A 23768-nucleotide genomic window follows, 5' to 3' on the forward strand; every position below is an offset into this window, starting at 1 on the left:
CCTAATCATCTCTCCCTCCCCTGTAAGCCCTAGCAACCATTTATCTTTTTAGTGTCTCCATAGTGCCTTTTCAAGAATGTTATTTGGTTGGAATCTTACAGTGTTGCCTTTTCATATTAACTTCTTTCACTTAGTTATATGCATTTAAGTTTCCTCCACATTTTTTCATGACTTGATAGTTCTACCATTTTGCATTCCCGCCAGCAATGAATGAGATTTCCTATTGCTCCACATCCTTGTCAGCATTTGGTGTCGTCAGTGTTTTGGATTTTAACCATTCTAATAGATGTGTAGTGGTATCTCATTGTTTTAATTTGCAATTCCCTAATGACTTATGATGTAAATCATTTCATATGCTTACTTGAAATCTGTATATCTTTCTTGGTGAGATGTCTGTTCAGATCTTTTGCCATTTTTTAAAAAAAATTAATTTATTTATTTATTTATTTATTTTTGGCTGCGTTGGGTCTTCGTTGCTGTACGTGGGCTTTCTCTAGTTGCGGGAAGGGGGGACTACTCTTCGTTGTGGTTTGCGGGCTTCTCGTTGTGGAGCATGGGCTCTATGTGCGCGTACTTCGGTAGTGGCAGCACGTGGGCTCAGTAGTTGCGGTGCACAGGCTGCACAGCACAGGCTCAGTAGCTGTGGCGCACGGGCTTAGTTGCTCCGTGGCATGTGGGATCTTCCCGGACCAGGGTTTGAACCCGTGTCCCCTGCATTGGCAGGCGGATTCTCAACCACTGCGCCACCAGGGAAGTCCTGCCATTTTAAAATTGAGTTACTTGTTTTCTTATTCTTGGGTTTTAAGAGTTCTTTGCATATTTTGGATAATAGTCCTTCATTAGTGTGTCTTTTGCAAATATTTTTCTCATTCTGGGGTTTATCTTTCCATTCTCTTCACATTGTCTTTCAAAGAGCAGAAGTTTTAATTTTAATGAAGTCCATCCAGCTTATCAATTATTTCTTTTATACATCATGCCTTTGGTATTGTATCTAAAAAGTCATCACCATACCATGGTCTAGCAACACTCTACTGCTTCATGAGTAGTGCAAGTGTCTTATATTAACAAAATAATCCTCATTCTTCCCTCTGGTACCTTGTATCATTGCTGTCACTCATTTCAGTTATACATAAGCATATATAGAGAGAGATAATGGAATACACCATTGCTATTATTATTTTGAGCAAACTGTGATCTGTTAGACCAATTAAAAATAAGAAAAATAAAAGTTTTTATTTTACTTTCACTCATTCATTCTCCAATTCTTTTGCCTTCTTTATGTAGATCTGATATTCTGACCTATATCATTTTTCTCTTTCTGAAGATCTTCATTTATTTATTCATTTTCTCTTCACAGAGACTTTTATTTTCCTCACTTGGTTCTTTTTTTTTTTTTTAACATCTTTATTGGAGTATAATTGCTTTACAATGGTGTGTTAGTTTCTGCTATATAACAAAGTAAATCAGCTATACATATACATATATCCCCATTTGTCCTCCCTCTTGTGTCTCCCTCCCACCCTCCCTATCCCACCCCTCCAGGTGGTCACAAAGCACCGAGCTGATCTCCGTGTGCCATGTGGCTGCTTCCCACTAGCTATCTATTTTACATTTGGTAGTGTATATATGTCCATGCCACCGTCTCACGTCATCCCAGTGAAGATCTTCATTTAATATTTCTTGCAAAGCAGGTCTTATGAACAAATCCCCTCGATTTTTGTTTGTCTGAGAAAGTCTTTGTTTCACCTTGAATTTTGATGGATAATTTTGCAGGGTACAGAATGCTAGGGTGGTGGGGTTTTCTCTGAACACTTTATTTTACTCTACTCTCTTCTTGCTTTCGTTTCAGAGGAGAAGTTATATATAATTCCTACTTTTGCTCCCATATATGTAAGGTGTTTTATTTTATTTCCTGACTTCTTTCAATGTTTTTTCCCTTATTTTTGATTTTCTGAAGTTTGAATGTGGTATGCCTGGGTATGGTTTTTTGGGTGTTTATCCTGCTTGATATTTTCTAAGCTTTCTGGATCTGTGGTTTGGTATCTGACATTAACTAGGGGAAATTTTCAGTCATTATTATTTCACTCATAACTTTCATGATTATGAGTCTGGGGCTGACAATTGAGAGAGTATGAGATAATAGGAAGAGAAACTGATAACTAATTTCCCATATTTAGTGATGTTTTATGACTATCATCTAATCTCATAAAACTGATAAAGCATGAGAGACTCCTGGTTTAGGATCGTATTTCCAAGCTGAATTTTTAAGAACACTTAAAAACCATAAGAGGGACTTCCCTGGTGGTCCAGTGGGTAAGACTCCATGCTCCCAATGCAGGGGGCCTGGGTTCGATCCCTGGTCAGGGAACTAGATCCCACATGCATACCGCAACTAAGAGTTTGCATGTAGCAACTAAGAGTCTGCATGCCACAACTAAGAACTCTGCATGCTGCAACTAAGAAGTCTGCATGCTGCAACTAAGAAGTCCACATGCTGCTACTAAAAAAGATCCTGGGGACTTCCCTGGTGGTCCAGTGGCAAAGAGTCCACCTTACAATGCAGGGGACACAGGTTTGATCCCTGGTCAGGGAACTACGATCCCACATGCCATGTAGCAAGTATGCCCACATGCCGCAACTGGAGCCCACGTGCTGCAAACTACAGAGCCCATGTGCTCTGGAACCTGTGCACCACAACTACAGAGGCCATGTGCCCTGGAGCCTGCCTGCCACAGCTAGAGAAGAGAAAACCCGCACACCACAACTAGAGAGAAGCCCACGCACTGCAACAAAGAGCCTGTATGCCACAGCTAAGACCTGACAAAGACAAAAATAAATTAAATAAATAAATAAATAAATAATCTTTAAAAAAAAAAAAGATCCTGCATACTGCAATGAAGACCTAGTGCAGCCAAAATAAATAAATAAATAAACAAACAAATAAATAAATCTTAAAAATAAAGTAAGAGTTTATGGTATTGGAAGAGGGAAACATCATTGCTCATATTTTTCTTGAAAGTTTTTAAGGAAGGGAATAATATAATTTGCATTTTAGAAACTCAACTTAGTGTTGTGTGGGAGCAATTAGAAGGTAGGAGATGGAGTAATTCATAACTACCAACGTGCCTTGGTGTACACCTATCCAGGTAAAGAGAATTTGACTGTATGAGGAGTTCCGTTTAATACCTTTTTTTAGCTTATGAGCTGTTTCTTCACATTTTATTTGTGGTAAGAGTCACTATTCTGCCATCTTTGTAGCTATGTTGTACTGCATGTCATGTTACATTTACCTTCATAATACTTACAGTTTTCTAATTAAAGGCATTTAAGATCTTGTGCATTCATCTTCCTCAAATGTTATGGGGGTTTTGTTTGTTCATTTACTTTATTTGGTCTTTATTGCTCCTTATGGGCTTTTATTTATTTACTTTGTGTTAAAGATTGACATGCACAAATATTAAATAACTTTTTTTCTTAGAACTTAGTCTTACATATATAGTACATAATAGGTGTAAATGACCATAATAAGAGCAGGGAAGTAGTAGTATTGTAGAGCAGTGTTTCTCAACCCTATTGACCTAATGCCCACGTCTTGTAATAAATATTGTGTAATGCTCCCCTAATACTGAAACAAAAATACATAGATATAATTATCTATGTCTACTGGTAATTTTTTTAAAAACTAATACAACCCAGCATAACACAGGGGAAAAATTAAAATTATGCAAACTAAAATAAAATAATATGTACTTTTGAATGTAAATAGATAGGAGCTTTTCCATTTGTAATTTTCTTGTTTCTAGTTGTGGTCTTTTCCACCTAGAGAAGTTCCTTTGGCATTTGTTGCAAAGCTGGTCTGGTGGTGCTAAATTCTCTTAGCTTTTGCTTGTCTATAAATCTTTTGATTTTGTATTTTCTTGATTTGTGCCTCTATTCTTTTTCTGAGATGCTGTATCATCTGTACTATCATTACTCTGAATTCTTTTTCAGGTAGATTGACTCTCTCCACTTCACTTAGTTGTTCTTCTGGGGTTTTGTCTTGTTCCTTCATCTGGGACATATTCCTCTGCTGTCTCATTTTGTCTAACTTTTTGTGATTGTGGTTTCTGTTCCACAGGCTGCAGGGTTATAGTTCTTCTTGCTTCTGCTGTCTGCCCCCTCATGGATGAGGCTGTCTAAGAGGCTTTGCAAGCTTCCTGCAGGGAGGGACTGGTACCTGCCCACTGGTGGGTGGAGCTGGTTCTTGTCCCTCTGGTGGGCAGAGCCATGTCAGGGAGTATGTTTATTGGGAAGCTGTGTGCTTAGAAGACTTTAAGCAGCCTGTCTGCTGATGGGTGGGGCTGTGTTCCCACCCTGTTGGTTGTTTGGCCTGAGGCGTCCCGGCACTGGAGCCTGCAGACTGTTGGCTGGGGCCAGGTCTTGGTGAGAAAATGGTGGCCTCCAGGAGGGTTCACACCAATGAGTACTTCTCAGAACTGCCACCACCCGTGTCCTTGTCCCCGCAGTGAGCCACAGCTGCTCCCCGCCTTCGCAGGAGACCTTCCAATACTAGCAAATAAGTCTGGCCCAGTCTCTTCTGAGGTCACTGATTTTTTCCCCTGGGTCCTGGTGCACACGAGACCCTGTGTGTGCTCTCCAAGACTGAAGTTTCTGTCTCCCCTAGTCCTGTGGAATTCCTGCAGTCAAACCCCACTGACCTTCAAAGCCAGATTCTCTGGCTGGGGAGCCTGATGTGGGGCTCAGAACTTTCACTCCTGTGGGAGAATTTCTGTGGTATAATTATGTTCCAGCTTGTGGGTTGCCCATCTGGCATGTATGGGATTCGATTTTATCACAGTTGTGCCCCTCCTACGTCTCGTTGTGGCTTCTTCTTTGTCTTTGGATGTGGGGTATCTTTTTGGGTAGGTTCCAACGTTTTTTTGTCAATGGTGTTCAGCAGTTAGTTGTGATTTTGGTGTTTCTTTAAGAGGAGGTGAGCTCACATCCTTCTACTCCACCATCTTGTCTGTATAATCATTAGATAGGAATGACTACACTGGAAGTCAGTTTTAAAAAGAGTGAAATAAGTATATTTATATACTGGATTTTATTGAATCTAAGACAACCTTGATTATAATATGCAGTATTATTTTACATACCACTAAGGGAAGAACTGCTACAATTAAACTAATAGATCTTTGGGAATTTCAGATATATAAAAGAGGGGAATCTGAATCATAAAATTGATGAAAGTTGATGTCTGTATGGAATCATTATAAACACTTGCTCTACAAATACAAGCTAATATAGCTGTGTGTGTTTGCAAGGCAACTACTTCAGTGTCACTGTTGCCAGTGACATGATTTTCCAAAGTGGCAAGCAACTTTGGGTTAATTTTCTAATAAAGCAAAGTACAATATTCTTTTGCGTTAACAACATTTATGGTTCCTAGAAAATCCATTTTATATTAACACTGTACCAAAAATACTTTGTCCTTATAACCCTGATTCTTGATTCTTACTGCCTTCTCTTAAACATAAAACAGCAGCTACATGGCTTTAACCCTGCTCTTGTCTTTACATTTTTGTTCTGTTTCTGGACTACAGAGGCATTTACCTTGTCTTTATCCCCAAATGTGGATTTTTGTTTTCTCTTTATATTTTACCTATCCTGAGTTTGAAGCAAAGAGGATAAATCAAAGCCTGAACTTACTGACCCTGTTTGCTTGGAAGTCTTTTTATTTGAAGTTTGAAAACTATTGCATGTGTCACTTTGATTTTTTAAAACTTCATTAAGAATATAGTTCTAAAATAAAAACCAGCAGCTAAATGCTATAGGCAGCCATCTATACAAAAGTAAGTTTGAGTGGCTACAATAAAAGTAGATGGTGAATAGCTCCTATTAGGGAAAGACTGGTCACCTTTCTTTATTCACAGTGTGCATCATTCTTCCCAACATCAAGTAACAACATGCTATAAGGTCCCACTTCTAATGTTATTTAACACAACAAGTTAAATAACATTAGGACTTAACATCTGAAATAAATGGTAACTTAAGCAAACAAAATTGTTAATAGAAACAAATGAAAAGACAGCCCACAGAATAGGAGAAATTGTTTGTAAATCATACATTTTATAAGGGACTTGTATCTAGATATATTAAGAATTCATACAACTCAGTATGACAACTGAATTCAAAAATGGGTGAAGTATTTGAATAGACATTTCTCCAACAAAGACATACAAATGGCCAATGAGCACATGAAAAAAAAATGCTTGACATCATTAGTCATCAGAGAAATAGAAATTGAAACCTCAGTGAGATACCACTTCATACCCACTAGCATGGCTAACCTCAGTGAGATACCGCTTCATACCCACTAGCATGGCTAAACTCAAAAAGTCACATAACAAGTGTTGATGAAGATATGGAGAAATTGGAATCCTTGAACACTGCTGGTTGGAATGTAAACTGATCTAGCTACTCTGGAAAACAGTCTAGCACTTCCTCAAATGATTAAACATAGAATTACCGTGCAAGCCAGCCATTCAACTCCTAGGTATATACCCAAGAGAAATGAAAGTATATGTCCCCAAAAAAACTTGTACATGAATTTTGATAGCAGCATTGTTTATAAAAGCCTGAAGTTGGAAACAACCCAAATGTCTATCAACAGATAAATGAATAAACAAAATGTGGTATATCGCTACAATGGAATATTATTTGCTACAACATGGATGAATCATGAAAATATTATGCTAAGTAATAGAAGCTAGTCACAAAAGACTATACAGTGCTGTATGATTTCATATATATGGAAATTCAGAATGGGAAAATCTTTAGAGACAGAAAATAGATTAGTGGTTGCTTAGGGCTGGGTAGACAGGACAGAGGTTAAGGGAGCGATAGCTAAAGGATACGAGAGTCTTTTTTTTCTTTTTTTTTCTTAATAAATTTATTTGTTTTATTTATTTATTTTTGGCTGCGTTGGGTCTTCGTTGCTACGTGCAGGCTTTCTCAAGTTGCGGCAAGCAGGGGCTACTCTTCATTGTGGTGCGCAGGCTTCTCATTGCAGTGGCTTCTCGTTGTGGAGCACGGGCTCTAGGCACACGGGCTTCAGTAGTTGTGGCTCGCAGGCTCTAGAGCACAGGCTCAGTAGTTGTGGCTCACAGGCTCTAGAGCGCAGGCTCAGTAGTTGTGGCACATGGGCTTAGTTGCTCCGTGGCATGTGGGATCTTCCCTGACCAGGGCTCGAACCTGTGTCCCCTGCATTGGCAGGCGGATTCTTAACCACTGTGCCACCGGGGAAGCCCAAGGTTCCTTCTTGAGATGATGAAAATGTTCTAAAATTTACTGTGATGGTGGTAGTTGCACATATCTGTGAATATACTAGAAACCGTTATTGAATTGTACACTTTAAGTGGGTGAATTGTATGGAATTATGAATTATATCTTCATAAAGCTGTTTTTAAGAAAGAATAGGATATTCCAAAAAATATGTATAATTTACATCAAATTTAAGGGGAAGAGACTAGGTGTTTACAGGTGGCATCTCTAGCCCTCCCTCCCCTTCTCATTTGCCTTTTGCACCCCAAACTTGAGTCTGGGACTCAGAAGCATGTGGTGTTGCCAACACTCTTTAAAGTCAATACCACCTCAAGGGGTCTGACTCCAGCTAAAAGAGGAGTGAGGATTAGGGAGGGTGGTTGAAAGGATTTCTCTAAACCATCATTTACACCAAGTATAGGGCTTGCAATCAACCAGTGGCAAAGCACCCAGGAGGCAACTGGCTACAAAAGCTTCTCTCAATAGAGTGCCTTCTCCTGGAGGGGTGAAGAAACCTCATTGTTACAGGCCTGGTACTGGTAGTGTGTGGCATCTGAAATTAGATTGCTCCGACTTCAAAGCAGACCTGTGCATGTGGTGCTCAACTATTTTGTGCTCTGCACGAGGCAGGTGAGGCCTATGTGGTTAGCCTGTGTGACAGCACCTGTGTGCTCTCTGTACCAAAGTGGAATAATTGTGCCAGAAGACCTCCACTTAGCATGTTGTACACTTGCCCAATGTGTTGCAAAGGTGGAGAATGTGCTTAAGAATTCATTTTAATGGCAGCAAAAAAAGACCCAACGTCTTTTCCTCATTTTCTGTAGTCCTAAACATTAGATTTTTTTCCTGTTCAGTTTTTTTCTCCAGTTTTATTAAGATATAATTGACAAAAATTAGATTTTTTTTCCTTTTTTTTTTCTACCGTGAGGTCAAAATGTACTTAAGTATCTTGATTGTGAATGGAAAAATAGGTGACAGAATCAGTTATTGGCAAGTATTTTTCCATTTTCATTAGTGTATAAAGTTTTAATATAAATATGGAGACATAAAGCATTAAAGGAAGTCAAAATATTTCAATAAACAAGTTTCAGTAATTCAATTTATAACAATTATAACTAAACCTATTAAATTTTTTACAATGCCAGCCTTTAGTTTTTTTTTTTGTTTTTTTTTTAGCCTTTAGTTTTTTAAAGCAAATACATTTCTTATTGATGACAACTAAGTGGTGTCTGTCATTGTATCATACAGTAATTCCATCCATTCACTATACTTTTCTAATCAATTCTACATGCAAATACATGATTTTAATGTTTTTGGTACTATTCCTGTATGTTTGCTATCAAAATACATTAAACTAAAAAAATAATCAATGTCAGCCAAGTTCCAGGTTTCTCAAAATGACACTGTTTGCATTATATACCACCAAATAGCACTAAAATGAATAGTTATTTAATTTTTAATATTAGTAATTATAATACAACCTAACAGGAATTTTTCCTTTGTTAATTATTCTCTAGTAGCTATTTTTAGTAGTATTGGCCCCTGGAAGATGATTGGGAATTTTGTGGATTTGTGTGGGGTTGTCACAGTGATTCAGGGATGCTATTAGGCCAGCTGTCCTGAAGCCTAAGTTCAATAGGTCCACTAGATTTAATACCTACCTCAGTGCTTGGTGCTTCCAACTCTTGATCTTCTCAGAGATCTAGAGGATAAGTTCCCTACTGCAAACATTTTAAATTGTAGCTTACTTTCTTTTGTCAGGTCAGCTACCGCTTGTCTGTCTGACTTACAAACGTTTGTTGGAATCACTTATCCTCTGATGTTTTCTCTCCCATCTCTCTTTCATAGTGCATTTGTACCTTTTTTTTTTTCCTTTGCTGTCAGTCCAGTGGTTCAAAGGAAGAAGAGATCACCGAGTGATCTATCTGCTCTCCTTAACAGTTCAATGGGAGATAATATTGCCTCCTAGAATTTGTGGAAATCATTTTAGCTGGTTTTGGTTGTTACGTATACTGGCTGGTGTACTTGCAGTTAGTGCTTATTTAGGGCTAGATCTGCTAAACACACTGCCACGTGTGAGGTCATCCAAAATGCCAGTGGTATTCAGAGTTATCAGTTCATCCCACCCTTTTATTAACTCAGTATAAACACTATGTTTAAACACTAACATTTACTACAGCTGAGAGTAATGTGTAATCTTATTCATTACTATTTCTAAAGCTGAGCTTTTTGAAACTAATTTGCATTCAAAAATAAAAGTAAAGGGACTTCCCTGGCAGTCCAGTGGTTAAGACTTCACCTTCCAATGCAGAGGGAGTGGGTTCGATCCCTGGTCAGGGAGCTAAGATCCCACATGCCTCGCGGCCAAAAACACCAAAATGTAAAAGCAGAAGCAATATTGTAACAAATTCAATAAAGACTTTAAAAATGGTCCACATCAAAAAAAAAAAAATCTTAAAAGAAAAAAAGAAATAAACAGCGTCATGGCTCCTTATCATTAAAAGGAAGAACACACTGGGTAAATTGTTTTCTTACTCTAAAGTTCAGCTTTGCTACATGTGTTTTCTTTATATTAACAGATATTTTGGTAAAAGACCTCAGTGGGATTGCAGAGGGGCATCAAATCTTAATGAACTTCATCAGCTATTAAGTGACATAATGATTAGAAGATTAAAGGCTGAAGTTTTAACCCAGCTGCCCCCTAAAATCAGACAGCGTATTCCATTTGATCTTCCATCAGCAGCAGCCAAGGTGAGAACCCGTGTTTGATTGAGAGTCTTATTTGAAATCATTTTAAATTATACTGTGAAGGATAGCACATATTTCATATTTCACAGAAGGAAAAGTCCACTTTCTTAAAATAGGTTTAATTAATAGAGCCATATGAATTGGCTTTGTATCATTTCAAGAAGAGAGCAGGAAGAATTTAAATTTAGTCATCAAATAATGTGAAAAGATTTAGTATCTTAGTCATCAAAAAATATATTTCTGCTAAATAGAGAAAAAAAGCACTTCAATTGCAACATAGACTTAGTATTAAGAATTCTAAGCGAGACGCAAGAAGGAAGAGGTATGGGGACATATGTATATGTATAACTGATTCACTTTGTTATAAAGCAGAAACTAACACACCATTGTAAAGCAATTATACTCCAATAAAGATGTTAAAAAAAAAAAAAAGAATTCTAAGTATATGTAGGGTGTGAAGCCCAATAATTAGCAAGGGAAGTTCTTTTTCTTGCTGTAGGATTTTTTTTTTTTTTTTTAAGTATGAGTAGCTGTCTTCTAGGATAATTTGGATCCAGCCCCCTGTTCTTGAAATCCTAAAACTCTGTGATCATGTTGTAAGATGTAAAGTTCAACATATTAGAAACCAGAATTGGTAATACAAGATTAGGTAATCCTTGTCTACATTTACTTTTGGGGAGTACAGTGCTTTTATAGTCTCTGAAATTTCTTCAAATCTGGATATAACTTTGTCAACAAAGACTGTTTATTGCCTTGTTTTGTCTTGAAAGCTGAGACTAAGAATTTTGTAAACATTGAGCAATATATTATTGGTAAAATAAAAACGATCTGATTTTCTCTATCCATTATTTTAACAAAAGAAAAATAAGTGTTAATATATGACTATGTTACATTTTATTTAACTAATATTCCCCAAGTCTTTATGCTTATTTAAATAAATTCAATGCTTTTAGTAAAAAATGCTTTGCTACCATATATATTTTTGCTACTGTGAGTTCTTTAAGTTTTTGTTTTTACACAAAAATTTTATTTAAAATTTTTCTTAAATTTTTATTTTTACTTTACTACATGCTCCTCTGTAAGAGAAGGCTGCAGTTGTTTGATATATGATGTTAGCAAAGGGCTTGGTTTCCTCCCACACCTTGTCATTGCTTTCTGTCATTAGTGTAAACATGTGTCTGACCTACCTCCACACTGATTGATGTTTTTTAAATCAACATACTGGCACCTTTGGGAATTTTTCTTCATATATATATATTTCTATATAAAAAAATAAGTAGGACATGATTCATTATTGAATTAATTGCTATGTTCTTTATGCTGTATTTCTAAACATTATTTTCTCCTACATAGGAATTGAATTCCAGCTTTGAAGAGTGGGAAAAATTAATGAGAGCTCCAAATTCAGATGCCACCAAGACTGTCATGGGGTTGATTACTCGCATGTTTAAGCAAACTGCTATTGCCAAGGTACTCATTGCTGGGCCATCATGTGTTTGTCTTGATACAAATTCTTTAATGTATTTAATTTTTTTTAATTAAGCAGATTATTTGCATACTGCAACATGTCTTTGCCATTTAATTTTTAATCTCTATTACGGAAAAATTCAGACATATTCAAAGTAAACAGTAGTATAATGAACACTATTATACCTGTTCATATATCGATCCTTTTCTATATATGGGTATACTTTGATGAGGGAGTATAATATATATTACACTTTCTCATTTAAAGGACTTATATATATTCATCTTTGTTGCCAGCTTTTTCCATGGTGTTCCTACATAATTGCTACAAATCATCTTTTTTTATGTAAGTCAATCATTTTTAATTGGTATTATGTTTTTAGATCCCTGCAGATAGATATGTTCACATTCTGTTTGTCCAAAAGTGCAAATTAGAGGGTGTTAGAGTTTTTAAATCTCAGTATGACTCTCAAGTAGACGCATCACACATTGTCAGCTGTTTTTACCGACATGGTTGAACTTATACATACTAATGAGTGTCATCTTTCTCCAATTCTGAGATCTTTTATAACATAATTTTTTTTAATTTATTTTTTATTTATTTTTGGCTGCGTTGGGTCTTCGTTGCTGCGTGCGGGCTTTCTCTAGTTGTGGTGAGCAGGGGCTACTCTTCATTGTGGTGCACGGGCTTCTCATTGCGGTGGCTTCTCTTGTTGCGGAGCATGGCTCTAGGCATGGGACTTCAGTAGTTGTGGTTTGCGGACTCTAGAGCACCGGCTCAGTAGTTGTGGCGCACGGGCTTAGTTGCTCCGCGGCATGTGGGATCTTCCTGGACCAGGGCTCAAACTCGTGTCCCCTGCATTAGCAGGTGGATTCTTAACCACTGCACCACCAGGGAAGTCCCTATAACATAATTTTTTTTTCTCTATAACATAATTTTTTAAAGAGAGGTTTATTGAGGTATAATTCATATACAGTGGAATTTCTCTTTTTAAAACATATTGTTTGATGAGGCTTGACAAATACATATAGTCAGTTACCACTGCAATCAAGGTAGAGAATATTTTCATTACCCCAAAAGGTTCCTCATGCACCTTTGTAGTCATTTCCGTCACACCTCCCTCTAGACTTTGGTGGTCACAGATCTGCTTTCTATCACTATAGTTTTGAATTTTCCAGAATGTCACGAAAATGGAATCCTATAGTATGTAGCCTTTTGTCTGGCTTATTTCACTTAGCATAAAGCTTTTGAATATTGATCCATTAGTTTTTTCATTTATATTGCTGACTGATATTCCAATGTATGGATACATAAATATTTATATATCTATATTAATATAACAATCTTTTTAAATTCCTTTACCACATAATGGCCATTTGGCATAGTCTCAGTTTGGGCTATTGTGAATAAGCCTGTTTTAATCATTCATGTACAAGTCTTTGTATGGATATATTTTCACTTCCCTTGAGTAAATAGCTGGAACTGGGATTGCTGGGTCATGTGGAAAGCATAGATTTAACTTCATAAAAAGCTGTGAAATTGTTTTTCCAAGTGCTATATCATTTTGCATCCCTACTGGCAATGTATCAGAGTTCCAGTTGTCCTATATCTTTGTCAGTACTTAGTATTGTCAGTTTGTTTATTTTTAGTTATTTTTCTCGGTATGTAGTAGTATCTCATGATTATTTTAACTTGCCTTTTCTTAATGACTAATGATATTGAGCATATTTTCGTGTGCCTTTTAGCCATTCATTTCTTTTTTTTTGAAAAGTGTTCATATCAAGCCCATATTTATATGGGGTTATAAGAGCCCTTGATATATTTTGGAAACAAATTCTCTAACATATATGTCATTTCCAAATAATTCTTCCAAGTCTGTAGATCCCATTTCTGTTTTATTTTTTTATATATATATAAATTTATTTATTTTATTTTATTTATTTTTGGCTGTGCTGGGTCTTTGTTGCTGCGCACGGGCTTTCTCTAGTTGCAGACAGTGGGGGGCTACTCTTTGTTGCGGTGCTCGGGCTTCTCATTGAGGTGGCTTGTTCAGGGTGGAGGTTCAGTTTGTTTTCTGATTTTTGGGTTTTTTTGTTTGTTTGCATATGGATTTTCAATTGTTCCAGCACTCTTTGTTGGAAAGACAGTTTTTCCCTCATTGAGTTGTCGTGGCACCTTCATAAAAAATCACTTAGTTATATATGTATAGGTCTGTTTCTGAACTTTCTATTCTGTTTCATTGATCTATACATCTGACCTTACAGAATACTACATTGGCTTGATTACTCTACCTTTATAATAAGTCTTGAAATCACACGGTGTTCACCCCCTACTTTATTCTTATTCAAAATTGTTTTGTCCCTTATAAGTCCTTTGCTTTTCCTTATGAGTTTTTAGAATTAGCTTAAGTATGTACAATTTTGATTGGAATTGTTTTGAATCTATGGATTAATTTGTAAGAATTGACTTCTTTTTTTAAATTGAGATACAGTTGACATACAACGTTATATTAGTTTCAGGTGTACAACATAATGATTTCATGCTTGTATATATTGCAAAATGATCACCACAATAAGTTCAGTTAACATCCATCACCATGTATACTCACAAAAATTTTTTTCTTGTGATGAGAACCCTTAAGATCCACTCGTTTAGCAGCTTTCAAACATGCAACGCAGTGTCATTAACTACTGTCGCCATGCTGTATATTATGTCCCATGACCCATTTATTTTATAACTGGAAGTTTGTACCTTTTAACCTCCTTTACCCATTTCACTCACTGCCCCCAACCCCTTGCCTCTGTCAACCACCAATCTGTTCTCTGTATCTGTGAGCTTGGTGGAGTGGGGGTTGGAGTTGTTTGTTTGTTTGTTTGTTTTTTAAGATTTCACATATAAGTGAGATCATAAGGTATTTGAGTTTCTCTGTCTGATTTATTTTGCTTATTAGCATAATACCCTCAACAATACATGTTGTTGCAAATGGCAAGATTTCTTTCTTTATTATGACTCAATTATATTCCATTGTGTGTATATATATACATACCACATTTTTTTTTGGCTGCGTTGGGTCTTCGTTGCTGCGCGCGGCTTTCTCTAGTTGCGGTGAATGGGGGCTATGCTTCATTGCAGTGTGCGGGCTTCTCATTGCAGTGGCTTCTCTTGTTGCAGAGCACGGGTCTAGGCACATGGGCTTCAGTAGTTATGGCTGGCGGGCTCTAGAGTGCAGGCTCAGTAGATGTGGCACACGGGCTTAGTTGCTCCGCGGCATGTGGGATCTTCCCGGACCCGAGATTGAACCCGTGTCCCCTGCATTGGCAGGTAGATTCTTAACCACTGCGCCACCAGGGAAGTCCCCTACATACCACATTTTCTTTATCCATTTATACATCAGTGGACACTTACGTTGTCTTGGCTATTGTAAATAATGCTGCAATGAACATGGGGGTGCATATATCTTTTTGAGTTAGTGTTCTCATTTTCTTGGATAAATACCTGAAAGTGGAATTGCTGGATCATATGGTAGTTCCATCTAAATTTTTGAGGAACCTCCACACAGTTTTCCATATCAACTGCACCAATTTTCATTTCCACCAATAGTGCACGAGGGATCCCTTTCTATACATTCTCGTCAGCACTTGTTACTTCCTCTCTTTTTGATAATAGCTGTTCTAACAGGTGTGAGGCGGTATTGAGTATTGACTTCTTAATATTATTCAATCTCCTGATCCATGAAAAGAGTATCTCTCTCTTTTGATTTAGGACTTTAATTTCTCCCAGCAACGTTTTCTAGTTTTCTTGAATACATTTTGTTAGATTTATTTCTAGGTATTTCATGTCTTTTTATGCTCTTGTAAATAGTACTTTTAAATTTAAATTTCTACTTTTTCATTGCTAAATACAGGATTTTTATTGATTTTTGTATATTGATCTTTTATTTTGTAACCTTGCTGCACTCACTTATTAGTTCTTATGGCTTTTTGGTAAATTCTTTGGGATTTTTTACATAGACATCATTTTGTCTGCATGTAAAGGTACTTTTATTTCTTCCCTGTAACCTGTATGCCTTTTATTTATTTTTGTTGCCTATCACATTGAAGGAACAAAAGTACAATTTTGAACAGAAGTGGTAGGGTTGAATAGACTTCCCTGCTGCCCGTCTTAGAAAGAAAGCATTCAGTCTTTCACCATTGATTATGATGTTATCTTTAAGATTTTTATTGATGCCCTTTCCTACGTTGAGAAAATTTCCTTCTTTTCCTAGTTTGTTGAGAGGAGAGATGAGACATATAAAATGTTTTCCTTTGGCAGAGCAGCAGTAAGAACGTAGCTACCATAAAAGTGGATAAGAAGAAAACAGCTAAAATGTAACAGAATTATAAAAGCTGAGCATAGGCTGCCATGACAGTCCAAAACAATAGGAGTTCCTGACACAGGGAGTCCATACTCACTCACAAGCTTTATTTCCATTGGCCTCTACCACATGCTGACTAGGAGGTGAGAGAGCACCCCTACCGGTAGCGTACAAGCACAATACCCTGCCTATTTCCTGGACCCTTTTCTCAACTCACACTAATCAAAAGACTTAAGCCACTGTGAGAGAGGTAAAGTCCCCCTCCCCGAGCCTCCAAAATCCAGTTCAGGATCAACTGCTTTTGGGGGCTGAATAGAAACAAAAGCCATCTATACCTGGGAGTTGGGCAGGAAACCCTATTGAAATCAGGACCTTTATTAAGACAGAAATCTCTTACTACTGGAGGAGAGGCAGGAACCTCTGTCCTGCCCAGGACCACCCACATTTATATGACATAGTTTGGTTGTCTTAGGAGAGAGGGACAGAAACACCAGGAAAGCCACACCTCCAAGACTCAGCTGGAGCAAAGGGCCTACCTTATACTGATGTGCTACCTGTAGATCCAAGAAATCTTCCGTCCATTATCATGAACTGAACAATGAGAAACCATCAAGATTAATTGAGTACTGGGGGAGAGAGACATCCCTCTATAGTGCAGGCATGTAGGGACTGCTGAAAGCTTAGAGTGCAGTTGGGACACTTAGAAGAATTCTTGGCACACACTTTCACAAGGTAGAAGCATCCCACTGTTGGGGGCATTTCAAATTTGTGGTGCACTGAAGGTAAAGCAAGAGAACCTAAATAGAACTCAATATTGACTAGATTGTCGCAGTCCCTCACATACTATCACCTTGATAGAAAAAGAAGCATGCCCTTTTTTGGGTGTAAATATAATTTATCTCAGTCTGTCCTGTTCTTCCACACATAATTTCTAGTATTTAATAGAAATTATGAAATAAACAAAAAAGCAATTTTAAAAAACGTCATCCATTGTCAAAGATAATGTAATCTATAAAGCCAGATGGAGAAATAACTCAGATTGTAGAACTATTAGACAAGGACTTTAAGAAAGCTATGAATAATATGTTAAAGGAGCTAGTAGAAAAGGTAAACAACATAAATGAAAAAGATGGAAAATTTCAGAAGAAATATAGAAACTGTAAAGACAGTAAAATGAAAATGCTAGAAATAAAAACATAGTATCTGAGAAAAAAATAATTCTTTCAATCAGCTTAGAAGCCAATAGTTGCGATAAAAAGTAATCATAAAAAATGTAAATCATAAAAAAATGTAAATTTTTTTTTTAAATCCAAATTTCTTGCAGGGTATCTAGCCCCCATTTCTTTCTTTTTTTTAATACATCTATTTATTTATTTATTTATTTTTGGCTGCATTGGGTCTTTGTTGCTGCATGCAGGCTTTCTCCAGTTGCAGTGAGCGGGGGTTACTCTTTGTTGCGGTGCGCAGACTTCTCATTGTGGTAGCTTCTCTTGTTGCGGAGTACGGGCTCTAGGCGTGCGGGCTTCAGTAGCTGTGGCATGAGGGCTCAGTAGTTGTGGCTTGCAGGCTCTAGAGCACAGGCTCAGTAGTTGTGGCACCTGGGCTTAGTTGCTCCTTGGCGTGTGGGATCTTCCTGGGCCAGGATATTTATCGTAGAGAAATGAAAACTTGGGTTTACACAAACATCTTTACAAGAGTTTATTTATAATAACCCCAAACTTGGAAACAACCCAAATGTCCTTCAAACAAATTGTAGTACGTCCATATAATGGAATACTCCATTAAAAGGAATGAACTATTGGGGCTTCCCTGGTGGCACAGTGGTTAGGAATCCGCCTGCTAATGCAGGGGACACGGGTTCAAGCCCTGGTTCAGGAAGATCCCACATGCTGTAGAACAGCTGGGCCTGTGTGCCACAACTACTGAGCCTGTGCTCTAGAGCCCGCGCACCTAGAGCCGGTGCTCCAAGATGAGAGAGGCCACCACAATGAGAGGCCTGCGCACGGCAATGAAGAGTAGCCCCTGCTCACCACAACTAGAAAGAAAGCCCACTCACAGCAACGAAGACCCAACGCAGCCAAAAATAAATTAATTAAAAAAAAAAAAAAGAAGAAATGTATTTCCAATAATATTTTTTAAAAAAAGGAATGAACTATTGATAAATGCAAAAGCATTATACTTAGTGAAAGAAGCCAATATCAAAAGTTTACATACATCATGGCACCATTTTTATAACATTTTCAAAATGGTAGGATTATAGTGATAGAAAATATCATTATTCCAGTGTAATTTTCTGGTGTTGATATTGTACTATAATTATATAAGAAGTGATCATTAGGGGAAGCTAGGTTAAGGGTACATGGGAACTCTGTATTATTTTTGCAGCCTCTCATGTGTCTAAACTTATTTCAAAATAAAAAGTTTTAAGATGTATATATAGTGGACACAATAAAGTAATCTAATGACAGAAGAAATTCAAGTTAATCCAAAAGAAGGAAAGGAAGATAAAGGAACAAAGAACAACTACATGAAATAGAAAGCAACTTACAAAATGGTAGATTTAAATCCAGTTTTGTCAATAATTGTAGTAAGTGTAAATGCTCTAAACCCAGCAATTAAAAGACAGGAATTGTCAGATTGCATAAATTATATGATATCTATAAGAAGTTCTCTTTAAGTACAAAGGCTAAAGGTTAAAAATAAATGGATGAAAACAATAATCAAAAGAAAGATGAAGTAAATATATTAATATGAAATGATGTAGGCTTCAGAACAAAGAATATTACCAGGATTAGAGAGGAAACTTACATAAAGATAAAGGAGTCAATTCTTTCTGATTCATAATACTCAGAAATATGTGCATATCTATTAACTAAAACTTTTTTAGAAAACAGAAGAGGAATAAATATCTCTCAAATAATTTTATGAAGCTGGAATTACTCTGATACCAAAACCACACAGACACATCAGAATAGAGCTACAGACCAACATCCTTTATGAATATAAAAATCCTTAACAAAATATTAGCAAATTAAATCCACCAGTATGTTAAAAAGTATTTATACCAGCAATGCAAGGTTTGTATAACATTGGATTAATTAATCACGGTATTTCACCACATTAACAAAGTCAAAATGGAAAACCATTCGATTATCCCAATGAAAACATTTGATAGAATTCCACATCCATTCATGATAAAACATCTCAGCAGACTAGGAGTAGAAAGGGACTTCCTCATCCCAGTAAAAGGCATTTTTGAAAAACTTACAACTAACATCATAGTTAATGCTCAAAGACTGAATGCTATTCCCTAAGATCAGGAACAAAATAAGAAAGTCTGCTCTCACCACTGTAGTTCATCACTGTTTGCTTCAATATTGTTTTCATAACTGTGCAATAGCCTAGAAAAAGGAATACGAGGTATGCAGATTGAAAAGGACAACATGATTGTCTACATAGAAAATCAAAGAACACTTCAAGCTACTAGAACTAATGATTGAATTTATCAAGGTCACAGGATTCATGTTCAAGATACAAAAATCATTTGTAGTTCCATATACTAGCAATGAAAAATTGGAAATTGAAATTTGTAAAATACGATTTACAATAGCATCAATAACCATGAGCTAATTTTGGAATAAATTCAGCAAAAAATATATTCAGTGAAAACTATGAAACATTGTTTAGAGAATGTAAAGCAAACTTAAATGACAAGATAGATTGTGTTCATGAATCAGAAGATTTGATATTGTTAAGATGCCTCTTCTTTGTAAATTAATTTATATACTCAATACAATGTTAATCAAAATCCCTGTAGTCGTTTTTATTGAAATTGACAAACTGAATGTAAAATTTATGAAGCAACACAAAGGACTTACTGTAGCCAAAATAATTCTGAATGAAGTTGGGAGACTCACACCACATAATATAAATACTTACTATAAAGTTACAGTGATAAAACTTAGTGATATTGGCATAAGAATAGACATTTAATGAACCAGAAAAGAGAGATCAGAAATAGCCATTCATATTGATTGTCAACTGATCTTAGGAAAGGGGACAAGATAACCCAATAGGGAAATGATAGTCTTTTCAACAAATGGTACTAGGACAATTAGATATCCATAAGAAAAAAAAAAAAAGAGCCTTGATCGTTATTTCACACCATACATAAAAATTAACTTAAAGTGAATCATAGACTTAAATATAAAAGATAATTTATAAAACTTTTAGTAGCATACATATTTTAAAATATCCCATCCTTTGGGTAGGAACATTTTTTTAGATAGGATACAAAAAGCACATACTTTAAAGGAAAAACAAATGGGACTCAAAACTTTAAAATTTATGGTGTTTAAAATTATTGTGTATGAAAGACACTGCTGTGAAAATGCTAATGCAAAATATAGATTGGAAGAAAATATTTGCAATACATTCCCCCTGTTCTATTTTCCCATATCATAATTTTTGGTTTTATCAGTGTTCATTGTTTACAGTATAATGACTGTTAAACATTTCACAGTTGAGCTATAATTACATTTCTTTGACAACTATTGTTTTTCTTAGAGTTAATAACTATCTTGTTTTTTGTTTGCTTGCTCACTTAGCTTTCTTTGTACTTGGTACTGAGTATAGAATGCTGCTTAAAGGAAAAGAATATATATGAGAACCTTTTAGATAATTTCCTGCATGTGTAAGAAACCCTAGTTGGAAGTCAGAAGTGTTGGTAGTCAATAGGAAGTTGCACCTAATTCCTAGGATCCTTGAAGAAAAAGAAAGGAGATGAAAAATCAGTTGTCCCAGATTGGAATATATTCCCAAAGATTATTGGTAGCAGAAGGCTACCCCGACTTCCTACATTATAGATGTAGGTAACTTTGAGGGGAGGTATCTGGTTATTACATTTAATATTGTTTCCATGTGAAAATGTGTTTCAGAGTTCTCCCAAACCTATTTGTAAATGAACTTCTGAAATACCACAGATTATAAATTGGTTACTATGTTGTGTGCATACTAACAGTTGAAGCTTCCTTTCTTTGGCTAAATGTTTTCCTAATTCAACAGATATTTATTGAGTGCTTACTATGTGGCAAGGATTATGCTTGGTGCTAGAGAGGCATGGTGAACAAGACATAGTGTGGATTACCTCTACACTATGGAACTATGTAGGAGGAACTATGTAGTTCCTACCTCTCAAGGAACTTGGAGTCTGTTGGGGAAGACAGTAAAAGTAAATGTTCAACTACAATAGAGCATATTTAGGGCTTAAAAACAGAATATTGTGGAAGGACATGGGAGAAGATACTTGGCCAAGTCTTGGGGATTCAGGAAAAATGTTACAAGGAATGAACAAGTTAAGATTTAGCAAACCAAAGTGGAGGGGAGTGAAATGGGAATGGGATGGAGCTGATGGAATGTATTTCAGCACATGAATAATATGTGCAAACTCACAAAGATTAACCAGGAATGATATATTTAGGGAACCAAAAGTAAGTCATCATGGCAAAAGCCTAGTATGTCAGAGAGGAATTCTGACAGAGACTAGGTTGGAGACCACAGAGAGCAGTACCACATCATGAAGGTCACAGTTCACAGTGTGTAATTTATCCTAAGGGTTCTGAGCAATCAGATATTGTGGAGTAGAGTAAAATGATCAGATTTGCGCTTTAGAAAAAGAACTGTAGCTACAGGCATGCCTCATTTTGTTGAGCCTCACTTTATTGAGCCTCACTTTATTGCACTTTGCAGATCGCATATTTTTTACAAACTGAGGGTTTGTGGCAGCCCTGCATCCAGCAAGTCTTACTGGCATTATTTTTCCAGCAGCATTCGCTAACTCGTGTCCCTGGGTCACATTTTGGCAATTCTTGCAATATTTCAAACTTTGTCATCATTATTATATTTGTTATGGTGATCTGTGATCAGTCATCTTTGATGTTGATATTATAATTGTTTTGGGGTGCCTTGAACAGTGCCCATAGAAGATGGTGAAGTTAACCAATAAATGTGTGTGTTCTGACTGCTCACCAACCAGCCATTCTCCCATCTCTCTCCTTCTCCTTGGGCCTCACTATTTGCTGAGACACAGCAATATTGAAATTAGGTCAGTTAATAACCATACAATGGCCTCTAAGTGTTCAAGTGAAAGGAAGAGTTGCATGTCTCTCACTTTAAATTAAAAGATAAGAATGATTAAGCTTAGTGAAGAAGGCATGTTGAAAACTGAGATAGGCTGAAAGCTAGGCCTCTTGCACCAAACAGTTAGCCAGGTTGTGACTGAAAAGGAAAAGTTCTTGAAGGAACTTAAAAGTGTTACCCCAGGGACTTCCCTGGTGGTCCAGTGGTTAAGACTCCTCGCTCCTAATGCAGGTGGCCTGGATTCCATCCCTGGTCAGGAAACTACGTCCTGCGTGCCACAACTAAATATCCTGCATGCTGCAATGAAGATCCTGCGTGCCGCAACTAAGACCCGGTGTAGCCAAATAAATAAATAAATGCACATATATATATATTAATAGACATTAATTATTATATATTATATATTATTATGTGTGTATATACATACATAAATATATATTAACTATATATATATATAAATATATATATATATATAAATATATATATATATATATAACTCCAGTGAACACACAAATGATAAGAAAGGAAAACTGTCTTACCAGTGATATGGAGAAAGTTTTAGTGGTCTGGATAGGAAATCAAACCAGCCACAACATTCCCTCAAGCCAAAGCCTAATCTAGAGCAAGGCCCTAACTCTCATCAATTCTTTGAAGGCTGAGAGAGGTGAGGAAGCTACAGAAGAATACAGTAAGTCCCCTACATACGAACCTTAAAGTTGCAAACTTTCAAAGATGCGATCATGTGTTCGTGTGTCCAATCACGTAAGTTAGTTCACAGTCTGGCATACATTATCACGTGCATGCATCCTCTACAGGTGGTTGTGCTTTTCTGTACTTTACTGTACAGTCCTCTATAGAGTACAGCAGTACAGTATCTTTATTTCCAGCCCAGGATGTCCGGAAGCAAGTGTACAAGCAGCAGTATATAGCCAGTTGTGTTAGTTGGGTACCTAGGCTAACTTTGCTGGACTTACAGACATGCTCTCAGAATGGAACTTGTTCATATGTAGGGGACTTATGTAGTTTGAAGGTAGCAGAGGTTGGTTCATGAGGTTTAAGGAAAGAAGTCATCTCTGTAACACAAAAGTACAAGGTGAAGCAGTAAGTGCTGATGTAGAAGCTGTAGCAAGTTATCCAGAAGCTCTAGCTAAGATAATTAATGAAGGTGGCTACCTTAAACAACAGATTTTCAATGTAGATGAAACAGCCTTCTACTGGAAAAAGATGCCATCTAGGACTTCTGTAGCTAGAGAGGAGAAGTCAGTGTCTGGGTTCAGAGCTTCAAAAGACAGGCTGATTCTCCTGATAGGAGCTAGTGCAGTTGGTGACTCTAAGTTGAAGCAAGTGCTCATTTACCATTCTGAAAATCCTAGGGCCCTTAAGAATTTTGCTAAATCTACTTTGCCTGTGCTTTATAGATGGAATGAGAAAACCTGGTTGACAGCACATCTGTTTACAACATGGTTTACTGAATTTTTTAAGCCCACTGTTGAGAACTGTGCTCAGAAAAGATTTCTTTCAAAATACTACTGCTCATTGACAATGTACCTGGTCTGATGGAGACGTAAATTGAGATTCATGTTGTTTTCATGCCTGCTAACACAATATCTATTCTGTAGCCCCATGGATCATGGAACAATTTCAAATTTCAACACTTATTCTTTAAGAAATATATTTCATAAGACTGTAGCTGCCATAAATAGTGAATCCTAATTTAGATCTGGGCAAAGTAAATTGAAAACCTTCTGGAAAGGA

At 36.7% G+C, this 23768-nt stretch overlaps 1 protein-coding gene across 13 annotated transcripts in view; it reads left to right on the forward strand.

Annotated features, from left to right (window-relative positions):
- Nucleotides 1-23768, forward strand: part of ZRANB3 (zinc finger RANBP2-type containing 3) — a 262135-nt gene that overhangs the window by 168948 nt on the left and 69419 nt on the right. For all 13 annotated transcript variants that reach the window (XM_082397845.1, XM_082397841.1, XM_082397840.1 and 10 more), the window contains 2 exons: nt 9885-10056; nt 11407-11523. In XM_082397845.1, coding sequence (XP_082253971.1) covers nt 9885-10056; nt 11407-11523 — 289 coding nt within the window. The remainder of the gene's footprint in view (nt 1-9884; nt 10057-11406; nt 11524-23768) is intronic.

This window comes from Balaenoptera borealis (genome assembly GCF_965194805.1).
Source record: "Balaenoptera borealis genome assembly, chromosome: 6".
Lineage (NCBI taxonomy): Eukaryota > Metazoa > Chordata > Mammalia > Artiodactyla > Balaenopteridae > Balaenoptera > Balaenoptera borealis.